Source organism: Athalia rosae, chromosome 4 (assembly GCF_917208135.1).
Source record: "Athalia rosae chromosome 4, iyAthRosa1.1, whole genome shotgun sequence".
In the NCBI taxonomy this organism is placed as follows: domain Eukaryota; kingdom Metazoa; phylum Arthropoda; class Insecta; order Hymenoptera; family Athaliidae; genus Athalia; species Athalia rosae.
This window is the reverse complement of record NC_064029.1, coordinates 8,727,431-8,749,127: the sequence shown is the minus strand read 5'-3', so window position 1 is coordinate 8,749,127 and position 21,697 is coordinate 8,727,431. Positions and strand designations below refer to the sequence as shown.

General features: G+C 36.8%; 2 protein-coding genes across 6 annotated transcripts in view; both read right to left on the bottom strand.

Moving 5' to 3' along the window:
* Positions 1–3,621, bottom strand: part of LOC105684453 (receptor-type tyrosine-protein phosphatase kappa) — a 56,652-nt gene extending 53,031 nt beyond the window's left edge. The window contains exon 1 of the mRNA XM_048654247.1: positions 1,688–3,621. The gene's annotated coding sequence lies outside the window, so the exon portion shown is untranslated. The remainder of the gene's footprint in view (positions 1–1,687) is intronic.
* Positions 3,622–9,330: 5,709 nt separating this feature from the next.
* Positions 9,331–20,114, bottom strand: LOC105684464 (protein bicaudal D). 5 transcript variants are annotated; one of them, XM_048654244.1, is made up of 7 exons: positions 19,685–20,109; positions 18,127–18,267; positions 17,071–18,051; positions 16,667–16,720; positions 15,478–15,892; positions 14,989–15,237; positions 9,331–13,732 (listed from the first exon to the last, which is right to left on the bottom strand). In XM_048654244.1, exons 1-7 carry the CDS (start codon positions 19,889–19,891, stop codon positions 13,452–13,454), a joined length of 2,328 nt encoding a protein of 775 aa, XP_048510201.1. In that variant the 5' UTR covers positions 19,892–20,109; the 3' UTR covers positions 9,331–13,451. The 5 variants fall into 5 exon arrangements, with proteins under 5 accessions (XP_048510201.1, XP_012253235.2, XP_012253236.2 ...); XM_012397812.3 differs by having other exon boundaries at positions 16,688–16,720; XM_048654245.1 differs by lacking the exon at positions 9,331–13,732 and adding an exon at positions 13,739–14,010 and having other exon boundaries at positions 19,685–20,114.
* Positions 20,115–21,697: the final 1,583 nt, after the last annotated feature.

The window sequence follows — 21,697 nt, the reverse complement described above, 5'->3', positions numbered from 1 at the left end:
CGGGCTTCGGTCTTCGGTCTCTTCCACTTTTCACCTGACGCTGAGCTTTTCTGCATTTTTTAACTATATACGCGACTACGAGGAGTTGATTTCGCGAGGCGGAGAGACCGCTCCCGGCTTTCCTATACTCCCGTCTATAGCTGTGCTTACACCCTCCGATATACCTACCTACCTACCCTATCCTACCCTACCTACCGCGGTAAAAACTGTAGTGTGGGAATAAAATTTATCGGAGAAATATTCAGGGATCGAGAGAAACGCGAGCGAAGAAAATAACGAACGTTCCTTTGGAATTTAAGACACCGCAGCGGTTGCATTATACCGTAGTATCTAGGTATATTCTACGCACACGTCCGTACGCGAGCGTACCTACAGGTTGAGATTCGGAGGCTAGATGCTATTCACGGATCATTGAGATGCGCTCCTCTCATCCTCTATCGCCTTTTCTCTCTCTCTCCGGGATTTTTCAACCGGAAATCATGACTCTTTCCCGCTCCTATTCCGCGATCGTATATACGTGAACGCGCTTACACCGTGCTACCGAAATTGTCACGGGAGTTCGGAGTTGTGCAATTTTTTCAAGAAACTTGCATTGGGTACAGCCACGCGTGTATCGGAATTCCGTTTTTGAGAGGGAGAAAAAAAAAATGAAGAATGGAAAATCCAAGGCAACGCGACCCCGAGAGGAATAACCGAAGGAGATTACGATGACGAGTGTGACCTTTTGAAAACCTGAAAATGGGGAGGAAATAGCAAGTATAATGGCGTTTGTATCGACGGTGCAGGGCGTATCCATGTATCATCGGTGTAGAATATTCCATTCGAAACGTACGTTCTGCCTTATAATAGTTGTGTAGGTCCCTCTTTCCCTCTGCTTTTTCCACTCCCCCTGTTGCCCGGGTATCGTTTCCTTTCTGTCGATGTTTATTTTTATTTTATTCGCTTATTTTATTCTTCGGAAAAAGTACTCGGCTAAAGTGCCGCGCATGTGGGATTGAAAAATACCATGAATTATGTAATCGCTCCTCCTAATTCAGCGAGTAGAATAACGTTTCGTTCGTTCGTTCGATTTTGTGTTTTATTTTCGCGTTTTCCTACTCACGGGGAAAATCTAAACACGGAGTTTCGACGGCGAGCTTGCGGGAATAATTTATTCATACATTTTTCAATGGTTTCCTTCATCTCTGCGAAATCGGCGACACAGGGAAAACACGTACGATACGATACTCTGCCGTTAAATCCTTGGGAAAAGCTTCCATACTTGACTTACGAATAAAACTGCAATAATAACAGCAATAAGAACTGAGCTTTAAAGCAATCCAGCTATCGAAGGTAATAAAAGCGTCGATCACCGCGTCGTTTATAATCGAGCGAACGCTATACACGAAGTGACTGAGGCGTCTAGACTAAAGTTACCATAGTTTAATGCCGATCCGGAGGTCGCGGGCCACGGGAATCAATGTCACGATGAAAAACATCGCATATTTATAGCTGGGTAATAACCGGGTCATTTTACGAATACAGATGTGAAGAAATAAGAAATTTTCGATCGTCTGGAATCGCGTAATTTTCGTTTCCAGTGCATACTCATTTCGAGTCCCTCTAAGGGTGCAGGCTCGTTACGTGTGCTCGTTATTCGTTATAACGATATTCTACAACTACTTTTATTTTATCATTATTGTTTTACCTGTTCAATTATGCGATTCACCCCGTTCTCCAAACTGTGCACTGATTTATATCACTATACAGGTATGCACTTATTCGGTCGCGCACAATTATTTATAACGAACAATTATAACACTTCTAAATTCGATTTAATTGTACTCTTATCGAGGAAAACAACAAATTTTATCGTTAAAATATTATTCTATATATATATATATTTATTTCTCGTCTCATTTACCTAAATTATTCAGTTATTTATTCATATATAAACGTCGTGTGAGTATCAAACATCCGCATTCGATTATCCAATAAAACTTTGATTAGTGCCAATTTTAGTTTTGAATTATTTAAAATTTAATATCAAGAAGTCCGTGTTTTAAGCATTCTAAACCTCCTCTTTGATTAAGACGTTGAACCGTTGAGCATCGTCGTTCTCACAGAATCCGTGGTGCACTTTGGTAATATTACAGTTTCGTCTCACTACTCCGAAAGATTTTAGGCGCCCCAGAGCGTCGGGTAAAACGCGAAGAATTAAGGGGTGGGGATTGCGACTGGGGGGGGGGGGGGGGGGGGGCGGGAGGAGGTTGAAATAATCTCTGAAAAAGTGAAAAGTAAGAAGACTTCCAAGTTTTCGTAGGCACAGTCGTTGCGCCGCGATTGATAATTATCGACGTCAAAGTAGAGAAGAAAGGGAACGATAGACCAGAGAAAAGACGCGGGGGTGGAGAAAAGACGCGGGGAGATAGAGAAAGAGACGGACGAAAAAGCTGCGCCCGTCCCGGCGAACTCAGTGGCTACACCTTGCAGAAGTGTAATGCTTCTATAATGGGCTTTGTACGGATCCAAACAACCGGCTAGACACTCCTAGACTCACACGAATTCAACGGTATAAGCTCTGCCAAGCCAAATTCTCCCTCCCTCTCGGGACAAATCCACGCGATAGAAATTCCGGAATGGAATTAATCCGAAACTATAATCCCACGAATGACAGTTGTCTGAGGATTTTAAAAATTGTGCTCCCAAACGAGAGGGATAATCAAAAAGAAAAAAAAAAAAAAATGCAATCGGGATTACAGATGTACAAAACGCTCGTCAGATCCGAAACGTCGACATTTGGAAACTCCGAAACTTGTTTGGTTTCTGATTATATCGCGTTTGATGTTATCGTAAGTACGAAGCAGGGCGTCTACACAGCCTCTCTTCCCCTTTCTCCCTAATTCCTCGTGTTATCTCCTGTACCGGTGTTTTGGAATAAATTAACGAAACTAATACATAACAAAATACAACACTTCACCGTTACATAATAATAGTGAGACCATGTGGTACCTTTTTTTGAAATTTGTTCAGTTTTTTACTTTACCGCTTTTCACCCGAGCGATTAAAGCTCAGCGTACGGATGTGCGTTAATTCAATTTTTATTGAAACCGAAGAGAAACAATGAGAAATTAGAAAAGAAACGAAAAATATGTGCGTACGCGCGTTTATATATTCGTGTATATCTGTGTAGATGTCTGGATTGATGAGAAAAATAAGATACGATAAACGTAATTATATGTGAAAAAAAAGAAAAAAATAATAACGACAAAATCGAATGAATAATTTTTCGTCGATTAATTTCGTCTCGTCACAATATACGTAGTGTCATACATGATTCGATAGTCTCTATTATTGATAAGAAAATTTGAAAAAGCGCGACGTTGTTCACGGCCGTAAGGCTGGCTTCGAACTGGTTTTGGATTTGGCATTCGCCGCGTCGCCGCTGCTGCTGCTACCGCTGGTTCCCGTCGAACGAGCGTCGCGGATACCCGAGTATACGGCGGGGTGGCGTCGCGACGCCGGACACTTCGCGAGGGCGTGGCACAACGTCGCCTGTGCACCACCAACAACCGGAGGAATCCTCTTTTTTCGCCTCTTTCTGTTGCTTTTTCTATATCCTCCTTTTTTCTTCTCCTCATATTTTTCTTTCGCTTTTGTTCCCACGTACGGATACGCCTCGCACACCTACGTATGCTTCGTATAAAAGAGGGGGTGTAAAGACTATGAAAATATATCGCTGATACAAAATCAGCTGACTTTACTCTTTTCCTCGCGATATTGCCCCTTATACATTATCTTAGGTCAGGCTCACGGCGAGGATGATGCATCTCGAGAAAAGGGAGAATGAGATAGCCGGGGAGAGAGAGAGAGGGAGAGAGGGAGAGAGGGAGAGAGGGAGAGAGAGAGCCAGACTGCAACTTGAATGGGCCTTGAGACTCTCACAGTGTTTTCATCTTAGGGGTGGTTGAGAGTTTTGAAGGAGACGACGGCCAGTCCTCCAGCAAGTTTTTCACTTTCGCATAAAAGGAACCGAATGAAAATCTACAGAAATTTTACTTTTCGTTATGAATACCCTCCTCTATCTCTACGGATTACCGAGCGCGCTTAATGATGCCCCTAAAATATTATTTTCCTTGATTTCTTGGGGATCGACTACCGTTTTAATTATGTACATTCTTAATGCGTGTACAGTGAATTAATATCCAACAAATTCTTCTCTCATACTTCTATGAGCTCAAATTAATTTCATACCAGCATAACGAGTCTTCAACGTCTGATTATAATTATGAAAAAACCTCGTCGTTGGGGAGAAAAAAAAAAAAAGAAAATCGTAGATTTATCGACGGACTGGAGCGATTCGAGCGCATTGAAATTTTATTGGGGGTTGCATAAACGAGTTGGACATCAGCTATACGGTTGTTATCGTTGTTTTTGTATCCGGCGAACGAGAAACAATTGCCTGATTACTTCACCCTTCACGTTTCAATGAGCTTACAGAGCTGTTAGCCGTTGCCGATCTACGGGACTTAGCAGACATTAAACTCCGCTAATTTCCCAAGGGCTCGACCTGCCACCCAATTACATAACGGTGTACGGTAGAACGTATTGAAATCGTCCGCAAAAAGATCCTTTGGAGCCGCGGGGGTATTATCGACAAAAGAAATAACGGATATCCGGTTTCGCGGTACCACGCGTGATAACGCACCCATTTAATTCCACGTCGTGAAACGGGAAAAACCAAAATTGGCAATTAAAATATTTTCAATGGTGAGTCAAAAAAAAAGGGGGAGGGGGAGAGAAATAAGAGGATAAAAAGGAAGGGAATCTGTCCGCGTATCGCAGAGAAAACTGACGGAATCTGAGATCTTGAGAACCTCGCACGGAGAAATTGGATCCTCAAAGTGTATGTCTACAGCTATTCGTGTTACGGAAATTGTATATGGGAAGAAGTGTATGAAGAGGAGGAGCGCGGGCGATGTGAAGTTTTCGATAAATAAAGAGGATGGAAATACGGAACGTGGAACGTGACATTTGAGAGAAAATTTTATCCGCTCGCAATCTGTGATATATATATAACACCGGTGAACGTTGAAGGGTGTTTTTCTTCAACGTTTTTACTTTATACAGTGGACACTGCTATTGCCGCTGCTGGTGGATCTTATGTGGTTTATCAGAGAGCCACTCTTCTATCTCGACGGCAGCCGATCAAGCTACGAAAAGTTCATCGCTACAGATTCACAGAGTTTTTCATCCCTTAGATACGCCGATTATTTTCCGTAGCCGGCTGCCCAGAATTAATATCGAATAAAATAAATATCCATATATGGTGGCGCGTTACCATTATTCCACATCTCGGAGTGTGAAATTGGGTTTGTCTTCTGTAACGTTGATAAAACAAGGTGGGAAATTTTCTGAACCATAATACACTTTATGGTCCCTGAAATTTTTGTCTCACGGAATCGACGGTGACTCGTACGACCCCAATTCCCCGGAGTATCCGTTCGGGATGCGATGTAAGAAAACAAGGGAAGCGATAAGAAGTAAGTATAAATAAAACAAAATGAAATAAAATAGAGGAAAAGCGTTGAAAATGAAAAATGAAAAGGCGGACGGTTCTCATACGAATCCGTGTAGGTACGGTGAGAACGGTGTAAGTGACGCGTGATGATGATCTTTAGCCTGTCGGCCCTCCCGGACTCCGTCGACCCTCCCAGGGCCTATTTATAAGCGGCAGGGTCACCTCGTAACCTTGTCCGAGACGGTGCGCGCGGTATGTCACCTCAACATACAACGTGGTGCCCCGTGCCCGAATCCAATTGGGTCAAAAGATGCCGAAGAGTTTACGACGCGGGTTACGCGCTCGCCGGTATAATCATCACCTGGTCTTCACACGCGATAGAAATTGGCCGGAAGAACCCGCGCGGTCGTTGAAAATTTACGGTAAAATTTGTCGTCCGACAAAACTTCGAAATTCCGAACAGCTATAAGAACCGCGCCGGGTGTTCGATGTGCGAAGAAGTTAAATCCTATTGAATTATACATCGAATACGTACGAAACGTCAACTCGTAGCGAAAGCACCCTCGAATCTCTTGGGGCGCCAGCCGAGAGTTTCAGGACGAGAGATTCTCAACGAAGTCAAATATACGTTCCTGATCGATTCGCAATTCAAATTTATTTGCATAAAACTATATACCTATATATATATGTATGCACATCCTATGTACAGACGAATTAAATGCAAGGCATTTCCTACACAACGTATATGTATACGCGGGACTACATCCGGTGATGGTTAGTCGGTACGTACGCGCGTAAGCGTTACAGTTTTTATTTTTTTTTTACTACCGAGAAACGATAGCCAGAAATAATTCGAATAGGATATCATACGCGGCGATCTGCAGCCATCGGTATCGCTTCGAAATAGCTGCGATGTTTTTTTTTTTTTTCTTTTTTCTGACGTCTAGAAAAAACATACATGTAAATTAATCAATGAAGCACCGAAAATAGAAGCTCTCTATCAGCCAGCTACATCGACGCCGTATTTTATTTATTTTATTTCTATTTTTTGTCAATAGTTTTGTTTTTTCCTCTATCACTGATTTACAATTAACGAACGTTCCGAGCTACCGCGTTTCGTTTCAAAAGTTATTTAATATAGCAATGTGCACGCCGACGTCTGGTCACGATTTCCTGCAAGCTCGAACGAACGCGCGCGTCCAATTTTGTGTTCGCCCTATTCATATACGTACACGTATATTAGGTATCCCGGTTACAAACTCACGTTTAACTTTCAACTCGCAAATTCCATTTGGAAATGTTTTATTTTCAATCACTGCCAACTAGGCATGATGCCAGTGAATACTGCGATTGTTTCTACCGACCGAATATCCTATACAACAAACCCGTAATATACCTACTATCCCAAATTGTCTGGCTTGATCCGTGCGGATCCGCAGAGATCGGTATACATGTGTGTTTGAAAAAAAAAAAGAATTTCAATATTTGAAATGCATAAAAAATTAGTAAAAAGAAAAAATTCATTCGGTCGCAAGTATCCTGTCGTACGGAGTCTTAATTTTTTCACAACGGAAACGGACGATAAAAATTCTTTACGCACGTCACGTACGACATGAGAACTGAATAATATAGTAGATTTATCATCGCTAGGATTGTTATTGAGTAAATAGCAGGAATTTTTTTGACGTGGTTATTAAACTCCCTACAAAATTCGCGTAGAATTTACACATTATATTTTATTAAAATCCGCAAACATTGCTGTGCAGATCAAATTTGTATGAAAAAAATCGAGGAAACAGGGCGCCATTTTTTTTTTCTCATTTTATTGCAGTCGTCTTAGTCGACCCGACATACCACCGGCTATACTTGCAAAACTTGACCATCGGTCAGTGCCGTGGACTGGCTAAAGGCCAGGAAATGAGAATTCCTCGTAGCCCCCAGCCTCGCTGAATTTAGCGTTATTATTGCGAATACACAGAGACGGTGTGTCCGAGCAGATTTGAGTGGCGATTTTCGAACATGGCGAAGCTCTTGTCAGATTTTTCTTCGCGCAAGCAGAGGCGCCGGTTGGTCTGACCGTCGAAAAGTACGTTCGATGGAAATCACGGATTTCTGCGCTCCAGAAAATTTTAAAATCGGTTCGTCGGTTAGCAGGCGATTCGGAATACCCGCCGCATTTATTTATCTCTGTTATATTATATAACCGGATTTATCGCGATGAGTAACAGGGTTTTCATGAAATTTCATTAGGAAAAGGTCTCGTAGGAGTAGGTTGGGTTCGTCGACCCTTTCAAAATTAGTTTATAGGATGTTCGCCGCATACTGTGACGCGACGTGACGGTTTGAAAATACAAAACACTCGCTGCAAGCTTTACCTTTCCTCCGGCATCTGCGGCATTGCAGGGTGAGTTCCAGGGTGCACTTTTCACCGCGTGCACAAGAATATATACATATATAATCAAGTACACCCTGGATAAAAGCCCGCTTTTATATTAACCACTCGTACTTAATATCCCGTTGCGTTATTCTCAACGAACTATTTCTTTCTTCATTTTTTTTTTTTTTCATTTCATACAACCGAGCGTATTTTATCATTACGGGATTTGCAAGTTATATTTTGAAAATTTTTACGATACTGTATCGCTTTGAAAATTTGTCTCCAAAGAATTTTCATACTCGTAGCATTCTCATTATTTTTCATTGATCTTCTCTTTCATCGAGGTATTGCGAAATAATGCGTAACATGTGGAATAGATAAATATCAATTGAATTCGTGCTATGTCAGAAGGATTATAATTTTCCAGCTGAAGTGAGCTCCGTAATTCAAGAAGCTCCGCTGCTGTCTCGTATAAAATTTTTGAATAGCTGACAAAGGCGATCGAACGTCGCAGAGATGGGAATCGAAACTGAATGCATAAGAAAATCTGATTTCCCTTCAAACGAAACGAAACGAAGCGTACATTTTTCTTTTTCATTTAAAATTTTTTTTCTTTTCACCGGTTCGTCGGAGTCTATCGCTCATATAGTATGACGCACATCGGAGACAAAATATGTTGTACCGATTGCGACGTCTTCTTCCCAATCATTCGATCCCGCTATATGATTGAATTAAATGATGCAGTAAATAATTTAAGGAAATTGATATCCCCGATATTTCCTCAATACTCTGTAGTACGTTGGGTTTTCAACTGCACTAATTAATCAATACTGATCATTATTGACTGATCAACTGAAACGCGAATAATCACCAATAACAATTATCTCAAAATGCGGACAGTTGATGTTTATACTTGCCTTACTCATGCTATAAGTGTACACGATGTTAGATTGTGATATAAATGGTTATATTTTATGTTACAAAACGAAACTTCAACACACATTATAATATACGTTGTACAACTAAATTTTCCTACAATTTTCATAATGATGAACAATAATATTAATAATAATATTGTAGTAATAAAAAATAATAGTAATAATAATAAATATGATCAGTTTTATAAAAACTTTGGGTCAATATAGTTTAATGGACAAAGTTCTATATCTTCTCTTAATTTTCCATTTTCAATTTTCCAATTTTTTTCTTATCTTTTCGCCCTTTTTTTCTTATTATAAATGAGTGGACATCTACAAGGTATGTAATTACCTATGTTCGTAACAATTTCGCAAATTTGCGTGTTAGAATGTTGGAATATAGAAAATTAGGATATATATGGTATATCTAGACATTAGCTAGTTTGGCTGTGTAACGATTTAATATACCGTTAATTATGTAATTCGATTTTACTAGTACTACATAATAGGTATTGGAAATTATTAGACTCTTCTAATTAATGGATCGATAAATTCATTAGACAATCATTAATATCATGTTGAAGTTTAGTACAATGCTAATTCGTGCATTTACATTATATACAATTGCGGTCCTTGAAGCTGTTACATACTATAGTTTTCTTACTCACTTATTCGTTTCTATTTTTTTGTCTTGTACACAAACAACGAAATGAAAGATATCCTTATTATATTAATATATTTTGAAGATAAAAAATTGGATCCGATCCCAAGTAGAAAATGGCGTGAAGCGATGTATTTATGTAGATTCGTGGCATGAGGAAATTTAAAATCGGATACAAAATTGATCGTTATTCGTGCAGACGAGGAATAGCAGAAAAATGAAACCAAGTAAAAAAAATCTAAATTCTTGGCAACTAGCAGCACAAGGACCTTCCTAGTGCAGCACAGTCGCGATACACACATTGTAGTATATTATTATTAATTTTCAATAATATTTTGTCATTACAATTAGTTAATATTTTAATTTTAATTATTTTTCATTTTCTTCATTTCTTTGTTTCTTTTTTCTCTTTTTTTCTTTAATATTAAATATCCAATAGTTATTTATGACTATTATTATTCTAAACCAAAACACACCACCGCAAGGAGTCCATTGATCGGAAAGGACGCAATTAGAGCTTGGAAGCTTTGAGCAAATTAACTTGATTCAATAATATATAATTATATCTAGTCGCGAATTCCACGCTATGGATTCTCAATAAATTTCAAAATATTCACTAAGCAAATCCATCGTTCTGGTGACTTGTTTTACCCCTGTCTTGTATGACAATGTAATTACAATAATCCACAAATTCATTTGAATAAAACAACTTATTTACCGTATGTGAAAACTTGGGTCGATTACCATTACTTCGTCAAAGTACAAAAATGTCATTATGAATTGTATTTCATAATTTCACCGGCATTATTATCATCATCATCATCATCATCAAATAGAATGCAGCGTAGAGGAACTTTTGCAAAGGACGCGAAGTGTTCACAAAGGACAGATCAGTTTCAAATTGTAGTGCAATACATACGTATTGTGAACGCTATTGGGTATATATACAGGACACGAGTAGGTCTGTGCACTACCATGATATATGCATATTCCTTTCAATTGACCTTGTTTTCTAACTGAAATTGGCCTTAGTTAATTATAAGCAATTCGTCGTCGTCAATATAATGAGAGACAGAGCAGGATTCATTATTAGGGAGCGAAAATGATCACGAATAGATTATCCTGACGGTGGTGTGAACAGGGGGAAGGGACGGTGGTCTGAGGCTGGCTCGGTTCATGGATACAACATGGCTTAGCCTGTGTCTAACACCATCGATTAGGAAAAATAATTTCTCGTTTTTTTTTCTCTTTTTCTTCTCTTTTTCTATTCCTGAACCTCTGATTTTTTCGTCGACTCTCATATTTTCATTATTTTAAAAAATAGTAAACTGCAGTTAATCGTTGTGCGATACTAGATTAAGTAATTAGCATTAATTGATTCATTGGTCTGATCACCATTTGTAATTTAAAATTTTTTTTTTTACAATTGTAATAACATTCCGCAAATTTAATTTTTGAACTCATTCGTTCAATTTAAGTGGATGGGAATTGAAATCCGGTAATTTTATAACCCCGGCACAATTAGATACAGTAGACAAAAAAATTAAAAATAATCAGTTTAACAAATGAAAGAATATACAAATAAACACCTAGATAACACAGAAATGATAAAAAATAATAATAAAAGAACCTGTTATTGAAAAAGTTTATTCAACAGACAAAAAAATATGATGCCGGATTGTTGCTGAGAATTAGTGTATAGACACAGGCAATATAATATAATACAAATTGAAGAGACGTAATAAGTTGATTAATCATATATCGATAATAATTAGGAATTTCATTAATTTCTGATTTAGGTACGTCTTAAGTCTGTTATGTTAAAAACTGAATCGTGATCAAAATCACCATAAGTATGTATACATAATAATGAGCACGCGAACTACCCTTTCCGTTATAAATAATTGTTAACAATGATTATGAAAAGAGGAAAAACGGACAAACAGTTGCATAAATATATATAAAATCATTATAAAATTTTATCGATAGTTATCAATTTTCGAACATGATTCATTGTATTATGCGCTCAACACATCGTCGCGTTTGTGAAAACAATTTTTTTTTTCTTCATCTTTGATTTGTAGGTTTCAAATTTTCATAACCACTTAATAATGTGATAACTATGATTTCTATATTTTCATGACAGTTTCTCAGGATAATAGGCGTAAACAATACTTTGAATAAATACTAAACGGTTTCTAGAATACTACGAAGAAATTATCTTTCAAATTAAATCATGCAGTTTTAAAATAAAATGCTGATAAGTCAATTGTAAAAATACCGTAAGTCCAATGGCCTTTTAAGGTAGTCCTCAATGAATGAAACGTGTCATGAAAATAATAAATACAATTCAAACAATCGTACAAATACAACTAAGACTTTGTTATTTAACATACAACATAAATACATAATAATAATAATAATAATAATAAAATCAATTTTAAAAACTAGCTGTTATTGGTTCAGCTACCAATTCAGTTCTCGGACCAAGTTCGGCCGAGTTCTGCATACTCCGTGGGTCACACTTATCGAAATACTCAACCACGAGGAGAATAACTCTTCATAAAAAAGCACTCGGTTAGGTTTCACGACAAATAGCAACCCGCGATTCGTATTTTATTTGTAATAGCTGTCGGTAAATTGCAAAATCCCCATTCTCCTCAACCGTCAATTGTTCCACAAAAAATGGTCTCAAAATTGACAAAAAAAAAATAATAATAACCAGAAAAACAAGAAATCAAAAACGAATTTTTTTTCTTCGTTAGCTTTCTCTTCGCCTGTTATTAGTCGTTTTTTCTTTCATTAATAAAATCAGTAATTTAAAACAAAAGTCTTTAGTCGAGGGGACAATTTGGAATGATTTTTTTCGACTATATTCGTTTCTTTGCTCTATATTCCAAAGATTTATACCATCTACTTCGGTTATAAACGCTACACTCGTGGTATATTGTCTTCTATAATATTTAGATTTAAGTAAAACTTGTACGGTTGAATTATTCTTTCTGCTAAATTATGAAACTCTAACATTTCATTCAATTGTTTTCGTATAGTGCTCCTTCTTTTTCTATCATCATATACTGAATGCACTTCTACTTATGGGCCCCCTCTATTAGTATACGCTAGTCTGTTATTTTACTGTATTAAACTACACGGTGTATTTCATTAAAAAGTATCGTGACTCTCTGTCATTGTCAATTGTAGTTACAATAAAGTTCAGGGATTCGTTAGTGAACTGTAATTTTTACAGTTGAAACGTCATAGAAAATGGAAACAAAAAAATAATGGATCAATTACAGCGAATAGCTATTACAATCAATTGGTAAAATCAACAAACAACGAGGTAATTTAATGAAATATAATGAGCTGCTTGGATAAAACAAAATTATTTGTTCAATTAATTGTATATTATCAGCCAAAATACGGCTGATCAAATATTAACAGTGTTTTCAGCAAAAATATGGTCTCGAGATATGTTTTTCAATGGAAACTTTACTTTTTAATGAAAGATCCTCGTTATTTTAAACATATTTCGTTATTTTTCATACTCATTCTCTTTTACCTACATTGATTTAGCAAAGGTTGTCCACCTTTTAAGATGGCATTTGAACAAAAGTGCCAACCGCATGACGAATTCATTGATTACATGTCAAAATTTATATGTTCTACCGAATAATATGGAGCAGATACAGTGTAGAGATAAGAAAAATTTTCAAATCTTTTTCTATTCAACAACATCACAAACTGTATGTTTCTACACATTTCGACCAGCGTAAATTGTACATTCTGTAAAAATATCATATAGAGGTAACATTTGAAAACTAAAATGTTCACAACTTACTTGATACGACTATATACTATCAAAACGATAGTAATATTGTCGTAAAATATAGTCGCAATATGTAAGAAAACGTTCCTTGTAAAAGCTTGTTGGATGAAATATACATTTCAAAATTTAATTCTCTCTCAAAATATCTTACTCCACATTTTTCTCATTTTCTAGAAAAAATCTCTACCTTGATGTGTGCGGCTGGCCGGTGGAGGGAAACGTGTTTTACCGCGACCATTACCACCAGTGACGTGCCTCCGAGCATTACGCATTTCTCTGTCTACTTCTAATTCTTCTAGTCTTTGCGTAAGACCTAATTTTTGTTGAACGGCCAGTCGTAAAAGTTGATTCAAAGTTTTCTTTTCATCTTGATCGGCTGCTAGCTGACGTTCCAGTTCGTCCACTTGAGTAACGTACTCCTCGCATCGAGCAGCAAACATGGCTCGTAAACCTGAGAAGTGTATTGTTAGCTGGGTTTAAACACGAGATAGAAGAAAAGGAGAAAAGAGCGCAATAAACAGAAATGAGGTGTATGCCGATCTCGAAGTGTATTTGACCATATCCAGATATTTCTAATTTTCAGGAATAGCAGTGGTTGTGATTTGTAAATCAGATCATAAAAATCTTCGTGCTTTTGTTTTTTAATTCCATAAATTACAAGAATCAAATAATGAAGTTTGTGTCCTCTCCACCCGTAGTGCGTAAAGGCATATTGTGTAGAAATGAAACCTAAGTACAGGAAAAGTTATTTGAAATACTCGAACATACAAGCGATTATTAGCACCGCTCCCCACGTTTATAGGCACTTGGAATATGGCTTGCCAATCTTTACAATTTAGTCACGCGATTATAGACTAAATTAAGTACTACAGATACTATACATGATGTACTTATAGTAATTGAAAAATATTTACATTATTCCATTTACAGGACATTAAAAATGGCGATATAAAAATAAATATAAAATGAAAACTCTCATTCAGAATAATCAGTTCAGGTACCGAAAAAGTCAACGGACAAATCACAGACAATTTCAACACTAAATTGTAGCATTGATTTAGAATATTACTGGAATAGCAAAAACCCCCACGTATATTTCAATACATAGCATGGCAGCATTGTCGGAAGCACATAACAAGTGCGACTACGAAATCCACAGAGGTACAAGTCAGCGTTAGTAAGGAAATGTCTGTTAGTACTGGGTTAATAAAAGTTAGTGAAAAAAAAAATAAACAAAGAAAACTGAAATTATTTAAGCTCACTGGTTGCCATTAAACTAGTATGTTGAAAAAAAAAGAACAAATAAAACATCACAGGCGGTTTAGATGTGCAGTAGTAGAAAGAACAAAATTGGAGAAATTTGCGTACATCGACCAAAGTTTTTTACAAGTCAAACATTTTAAATCAAAATATAAAAAATTTAGATCCATCTAAGCCGTCTTAATGTTGTACTCTGCAGGGTATGCACATACAGAACTATAATGACTTATCCTACAAAATAAAAATGAACCTCAGGAAAAGTTAACATACTGAATCTGCAAACAATACAAGTGAAAGCATAAGGTTTTTGATCAATTGTTACATCAATTTGCCATCTATCACTAAAATAAACAATTAAATTACCAGTATCGATTTAAAGCAGATACACTGCCAGAGTACAACACAAGATTTTAGAATCTTGAGAAAATCGTGCACGTGGAAACTTACTCGAGAATGTTGCTGCATCTTCCTTCAGAAGTCGAAGTTCGTTCCTCAGTTTCATCATGGTCTCACTGACAATGCTCTTCTCATTCTCATATTTGCTCTTCAAGTTGGTTAGAGCAACCTCTGCCGTATTCTTATTCGATTTAAGAACTGTACGAAGTGTGGCAACTTGTTCACGTTTTGTTGAAAGAAGAGCCTTCAGTTTAATTACTTGTTCTTGAATATCAGCAATTTCCTCTTTGCTGTCATTAGCTACGTAACAAAAAAATAAAGAAAATTCCTGTAAGATACAATTATGAATTTCCTCGAGAACGAATGCCACTCAACTTGAATCGTACCGCATCAAATTAGTAAACACAAATAAATTGAACGACCGTGTAAAAAAGGCAGATTTATTACAATAAGGTGATTGTGATAACAGAAGGGATTACCTAAAACTAGATTAGTATAAGACGTGCGTAACCATACCAATAATTATTTCGAATATCTTACCTTCGGTCATATTCACTCTCATCCCCTTTATCTTGGATAGTTCGATGGTGTGTTCGACGGCGTTTTTGAGATGTTTAATTTGGTCCCCAACAGTTTCGATATGTTTGCCAATTTCTTTGGCTTCGCTGAGGCTTTCCAAATCCCTGATTTTAACATCTGTCTTCAACCGAGCTCTGAGGAGTTCAATTTTCGCGTTCTCCTTATCAGGAACGATCTTCTCGTGATCAAGAAGAACTCTAGATGGGGTTTCACCATTGACGGTACAAACGTGATGGTATAATTGAGCTAGTTCATCCGAAATATTTTGGAGATCATTTTGAGCTGAATCAAGTGAACTTCCTGCATCAGCTGCCAATTCAGAAAGAATTGAAATGTCCGACTGAAGTTCCAAACTTCGATGTTCGGTATCTAAAAGCTGTAATGAAAGTAACAAGTATAGAGTTTCGTGCAGCGGATAAGTGCTAATTAAGCCTCTGCAACAATGTATGGATTCTAGCAGCAGAGTAAGCCAGTCATGTTTTAGATTTAATTCGTCTGAAAAAGCCTAAATAGTTTTGAGATTTTCATGCTCAGTTACACTGCCTCCATGCTATCATGGTTTCTACATTTCATAGAATTGAAAGTCATTGAAATTTGATTACTAATTTCCAAGCAGCATTCATCATAAAAACAGCGCGTATGGCAGCTGATTGTTGTATGCAAGAGGAGATGTGAGATGAAATACAATTGGTAATCGATCCATCTATTGTCGCAGAGAACTTTTTATCTTGCAGAGTTATGATATCATTACATATGATATTGCGTTCATGTGACACTAGGATTTACTGAAGAAAAAACTGATACGCCACGAAAAAATAAAAGAGATCCCCAACTAGAGTGGTCGAAAGTAAATGGGATTAATTTTTTTATACCCTGAAATGATATACAACATCTTTTCTGAACGTTGGATGCTCTTCCGTTTTCAAGTAACATGTCGTTTTTTTTTATCATAAGTAGATCCATGGCTGTTGCAATGTCGTTAAAGCTCGTTGCAAAAGTATGGTTCTCATCTCATGAACACGCCTGTTAAAGTATGTACCAATAAGCATACGCGTAGTTAGGACATTGAAAAGCTATCGTACAAATCATTAGAGGAGCCAAACAAGTCAATAGTCATTATTCAAAAAATGTAGTAAGAATAAATAAATACATCAGGGACACACGCTCCAACCTTTTCTCGGAGACTCTGCTCTGACAGGGGGATCTGAAACGCCAAGTTCCCATTCAAAGACATGTAATGGAATGTGAGAAGCTAAACTTGTGAAGCCATGTTTCTCATGTCTTTGAGAAATTGGAATGACAAAAAATTATACTTCCATCTCTGTTCGCAATTTATTTAACTTTACCCTATTCTGAAAGAATTTGCATCAAGAAATATAAACCTGGTTATTCAATTGCCGGAGCTAATTGATATTCCGAACTCTTTTAATGGATCAATTAAACCGGTATCACAGCGCGTTTTCAGCTGCTATTTCCAACTGAACCATGTCCATCATTATTCCCAAAATGTTTGAAAACACAATAAATAATAATAGACAATATACTGCACTTTACCTTATTCTTAAGATTGGTAAGCTCCGATCTGAGTTGCTGCGTAGAATCGGACATGGTCAAACCATTTTCTAGATCTGCTAAGTCTTTTTGAAGCTGCTCGACCTCACGTGCAGACATTGTACTCCACTGGTGATATTGCACTATCGCTTGAGTCATTTTATCCAAAGCAATTTCTTCGCTTTGCGTCTTGGGTAACTTGGAATGAAGATGATGAAGAGACTGTACGTGTGCAGCAAGGTGAACAATTCTTGCAACAAAAGATTGTAGCTCTCCTTGACTTTTTTCAACAGCAGCTTGAGACTCTCTGAGATTCTGAGTTAGTAATGCTTTATCACTTTCGGCTTGCTCCAATTGTTTTTCTAATTTCTTTAGCTCGTTCAAATGAATCTCGGAAAATAAATCAACCTGCTTTCCGTCGACTGGTGTGCCTGGTTCTTGCTTGAGATCTGCAACAATTCTTCTCAAAGCAGGAGAATCATCTTCACCGTCGCTACACATGGCTTGATCATCTGTGATTCCTCTGATCGAATAAGCCAAGTTACTTAAATTATAAATGGATTCATTATTAATGCGTTGATCTAGTTCTTTTTTCAAAGCGTATTTAGCTTCACGTTCAGCTTGCAAAGATTCTAGTGCATCTTCCATTTGTTTCTCAGCAATGTTCTTCAAGCTGGTCAATTCTTCTACTTGGCTATTTAACAAGTCAACATCTTCAGTAAGTCTTCTGATTTCATGTTTAGCACCCTCAAATTCAACCTGGCTAGAACGGAGAACGGAGACCTGCTTCTGAAGAGAGATATTTTCTTCTTCAAGTTCTGAATAATCTTGCAATAGTCGGGCCTCCCTAAATTTACACTCTCTAAGCTCTCCACGAAGATGTTTGCGCTCTGACTCTGCGTGTTGGTAATCCTTGCTTTCGTCTTCACGTTCTTGCAACGAGTGATCCCGCTCAGCTTGCACCCGTTCCAATTCATGTCGTAGCTAACACGAATTAAAAAAAAAGTATTACAACTCAAGTATACAAATCTAGGATACAGAAGCATAATTGTACGTTACCAATTTGGCTTCATTTTCCAAGTCGATAATTTGATCCTGCAAAGATGTTTCTCGTGCTGCACTCTCACTCAAGAGACTTTCCTCTTGCTCTATACCACTTTTGGTAGTTAACTTTGTTGTCGTGTGAAACTTTGCAAGAGCCTAAAATGATCAACACAATCTGGTTAAGATTAATGATTAGTTACAATTTCACAGCACTGTTCATCAAGAATAATACCATTTTTTAGTATACATATAAATTGAAATTCAAGAAAAATGTGCAATTTATGACAACTGCTCTAATACGTCTTATTCAATGTCTTTGGGGCAGTCAAGCCCTGGTGCAAATCTATCAAAAAACTAAGGCTTAGGCTGTGCTAGAGTTAGCTCTAGCTTAACTTGAGGATACCAAAGAACATACATGTAAACACCAGACATCTGTTTCCTTCCTACACAGAGTATACATTCAGGGTCTGTGATATTCCTTGCTTATTTATACAGGAATATGAAGATATTTTAGGCAATTACCCTGCTAGATTTATTTTCCTCTTGCACGAGCTACACAACGAATTATATTTCAATACTATCGCAAATGCTCCATTGGCTCCAAGTTAGTGACATAAGGGTCTTTTACCTTCAGATTTATTTATACATAGGTTAAAAGAGATGAAAATAATTTTTTAAAAATACTCTTAGGTAAAATGAATCAAAATAACATGACATGATATATTTCACTTAACGTTGAGATCAAAATTGATTACTTTTTTATTTTTTAACTACAGCCTTAAGCAATCAAGTTATATCAGTGTGAGGCTTGAGTCATTATAGTGAATCGTGGGCGAATCTCCATTATATCAAGGTCGGATGGCAAATATTGGTAATGGAATAATTTATTATTGTATCATGGTTCACCTGTTGACGATGACACAACTTCCAGACTATCCCGGTAATAAAAAAGCAAATTAAGGTCATTAAAGGAACGAAGCCATGTAAGAGATTTGATTGATTTATGAGAGCTTTAAACGTCCAGCTAAGCTTAATCCCATTTTGCTTGATTTAATTATTCTTGGACAATGTTTAACAGATTTTTAAGAAGAATTTAGTGTAAACCACGATTCAAATCGAATCAGATGGTGTATTAAAATTAACCAGGAGTAAGGAAATCAGGTAAAATCCAAAATCATGAATCTCCTATGATTAGTCAAAAAGGAGGAAAATTAAAACAATCACGATTGGGTATACTTCTATTTCACCGCTCAAATTGAAGGAGGTAAGACAATATGCGTGAAAATGATCTCATTAAAAATCAAGGCAAACACTACAGAGGTGTAGCTGATACACCTAAACAAATACTGGCATTTCTACCACGTTTACAATTGATTCTTTTATCGAATAATTGTAGATCTAAACTTTACCTATAGGTAGTCGTTTTTTCTGGAAAAATGGGGTTGAAAATTGATACTTGAAAATTAGAAACGCAAGCTCGGCTAATCCAAATTGGTGACACAGATATTATAGACGGTAAAGGAAATGGGTGGGACTTACAGTTGCAGGCACGGGGCCTTAGGGTTACACTAACCTCTTGCGTAATATCTAGATCATGCCTCGCGTTTTCATAGAGAGTTTCGAGATTGTCGCATCTTTGTTGTAGACTAGACTTTTCTTCAAGAAGCGCTAGTCCATATTGTGCAGATTGTATTTTCTCCGTTGATGCTAGATCAAGTTCCCTGGAGAGCCTTTCGATTTCGGCTCTAAGCTCGGCGATTGTGGCCCCATCGGCAGCCATTTGTGTAGAATAAATTCACTCAGAATAAACTTGTTTAACCGTTACCGTAAACAGCGCAAGGCTATTATAGCTAAAAAAATAATATCTGACTCCTCGGTCATTATTTGTCATATATTTATTCGCCTTGGCTCGTCACTATTAACCACATTATTGAGGATACGTCAACGGTTTGACAGACGGCACTTTGTTCACACGTCGAAAAATTACGGCCCACGGCCGCCGTCTCGCACTACCGGAAACTAAGCTTACCAACGTAGTCGACTAGCCGATTGATTTTTAAACTCATAACCCTACCCTGCACAATTTCATGCCAACTTGTCTTATCTGATTTCAATCACAGTCATTCAATTTATACCTATATCTGAAACTCACACGAGAAAATTCTCAAATAACCCCTCAAAGATCGCATCCGACTTCCTCTGTCGGCGCGCGAGCTTCAAATATATTTTATCAATGAATTCACTGAACGCTGAGGTTGATGTTTTTTTGTTTGTAAAGAATTGACTGAAACTCGAGTGTCATTATATGTATACTTCATAAATTTAATTGATTTTTAGCACTTTTGCACGCAATTATCAAATTTTTACAAGTAATAACAAATTATTCATATTATCTCAAATTTTTCGATCATAAATACATCTGAAAAATAATAATGATAATAAAGTCACGTTTGTAGCTTATTTTCTAAGTAGACTCTCTTGTCAGTAGTGATAGCAGGACAAATATAGGAAGAGACAAACTAAAACTTCATTCGGCTACAAGCTACAAAACAGTATGTATCATTTGTTTCATATTTTTAAAACGCTAATCGTTGTAACAAATATTAAACCGAGATGAGTAGTAGCCAAGCTCTGTCATAAAAACACTTACGTATGATATTTGATTGATTTCAAATGAGTATAACTACTCCTCGAAAATGTTAAATTACAGTGAGCATAAGCTTATTATAACGATAGACAATAACGAAGCTATTTTAACCGCGAAAAAATAGATTTACATACACTATGTGATTTACATATACATATTACGTTGCAGCTAAGTATATAACAGAATAACTATTGATCATCAATAATTCACACAAACCAAAGTCTCAAAGACACATTTACAAAATTGTAATTTAAATTTAGGCAGCGACTTAAAATAGATGAAATAGTAACTACGAGATCTAGTTGTTCAGCAGATTCTTTATACATTCTGACTATGCTGCGGTGAGACATGTAATTCCTTATCCAAATACTTTTCATACGCATCACCTACATAAATTATTTCAAGAAATCGAGCGAATATCGTGAATGAACTTATCGAAATATTTACAAAACTACGTTACAAAATGGTATTTATAATAACAATTATTACAGCTAACCTACCAAAGTCCATTCATAACTCATTATTCTGGCATGGAAGCTTAGGGTGATCTAATAATAAACTACTGTACACCTATGAATCTAAATCATGAAGATCTTTTGAATAAATTTCAACACTTCTAAACAGTGTTACTTTTTCTTCAAAGACGTAGATGTACTTCATGTTTGGGGTGCTCAATTGCAAACAGAATTATGAAGAACAAACAGTTGTAGAGAGCAAAAAACTTACACGATTAATCATTAGCAAAATTAACACACAAAGCCATAAGAAAGTAGCGATAAAACCAAATATATAAAGGAAAATGTGGAATCGAAATAAAACCTGTGGAAAAAAGACATGGGCCAATTACAGAAAAACTGTGACTATTCGAAATAAGAGGTAGATTAGATCGACCTCTATAATGAGAAAAAAATATTTATGCATCAATGACCATGATCAGCT

Bases quoted from the DNA above. Each gene is read 5' to 3' on its own strand.
- LOC105684464 (XM_048654244.1), bottom strand. From the start codon at position 19,891: ATGGCTGCCGATGGGGCCACAATCGCCGAGCTTAGAGCCGAAATCGAA. The intron at 15,238-15,477 runs GTAAGATATTCG...TTTGTTACGTAG, and splicing joins GAGAGTGAATATGACCGAAG to CTAATGACAGCAAAGAGGAA. The intron at 13,733-14,988 runs GTAAGTTTCCAC...TACACTTCTCAG, and splicing joins AGATGCAGCAACATTCTCGA to GTTTACGAGCCATGTTTGCT.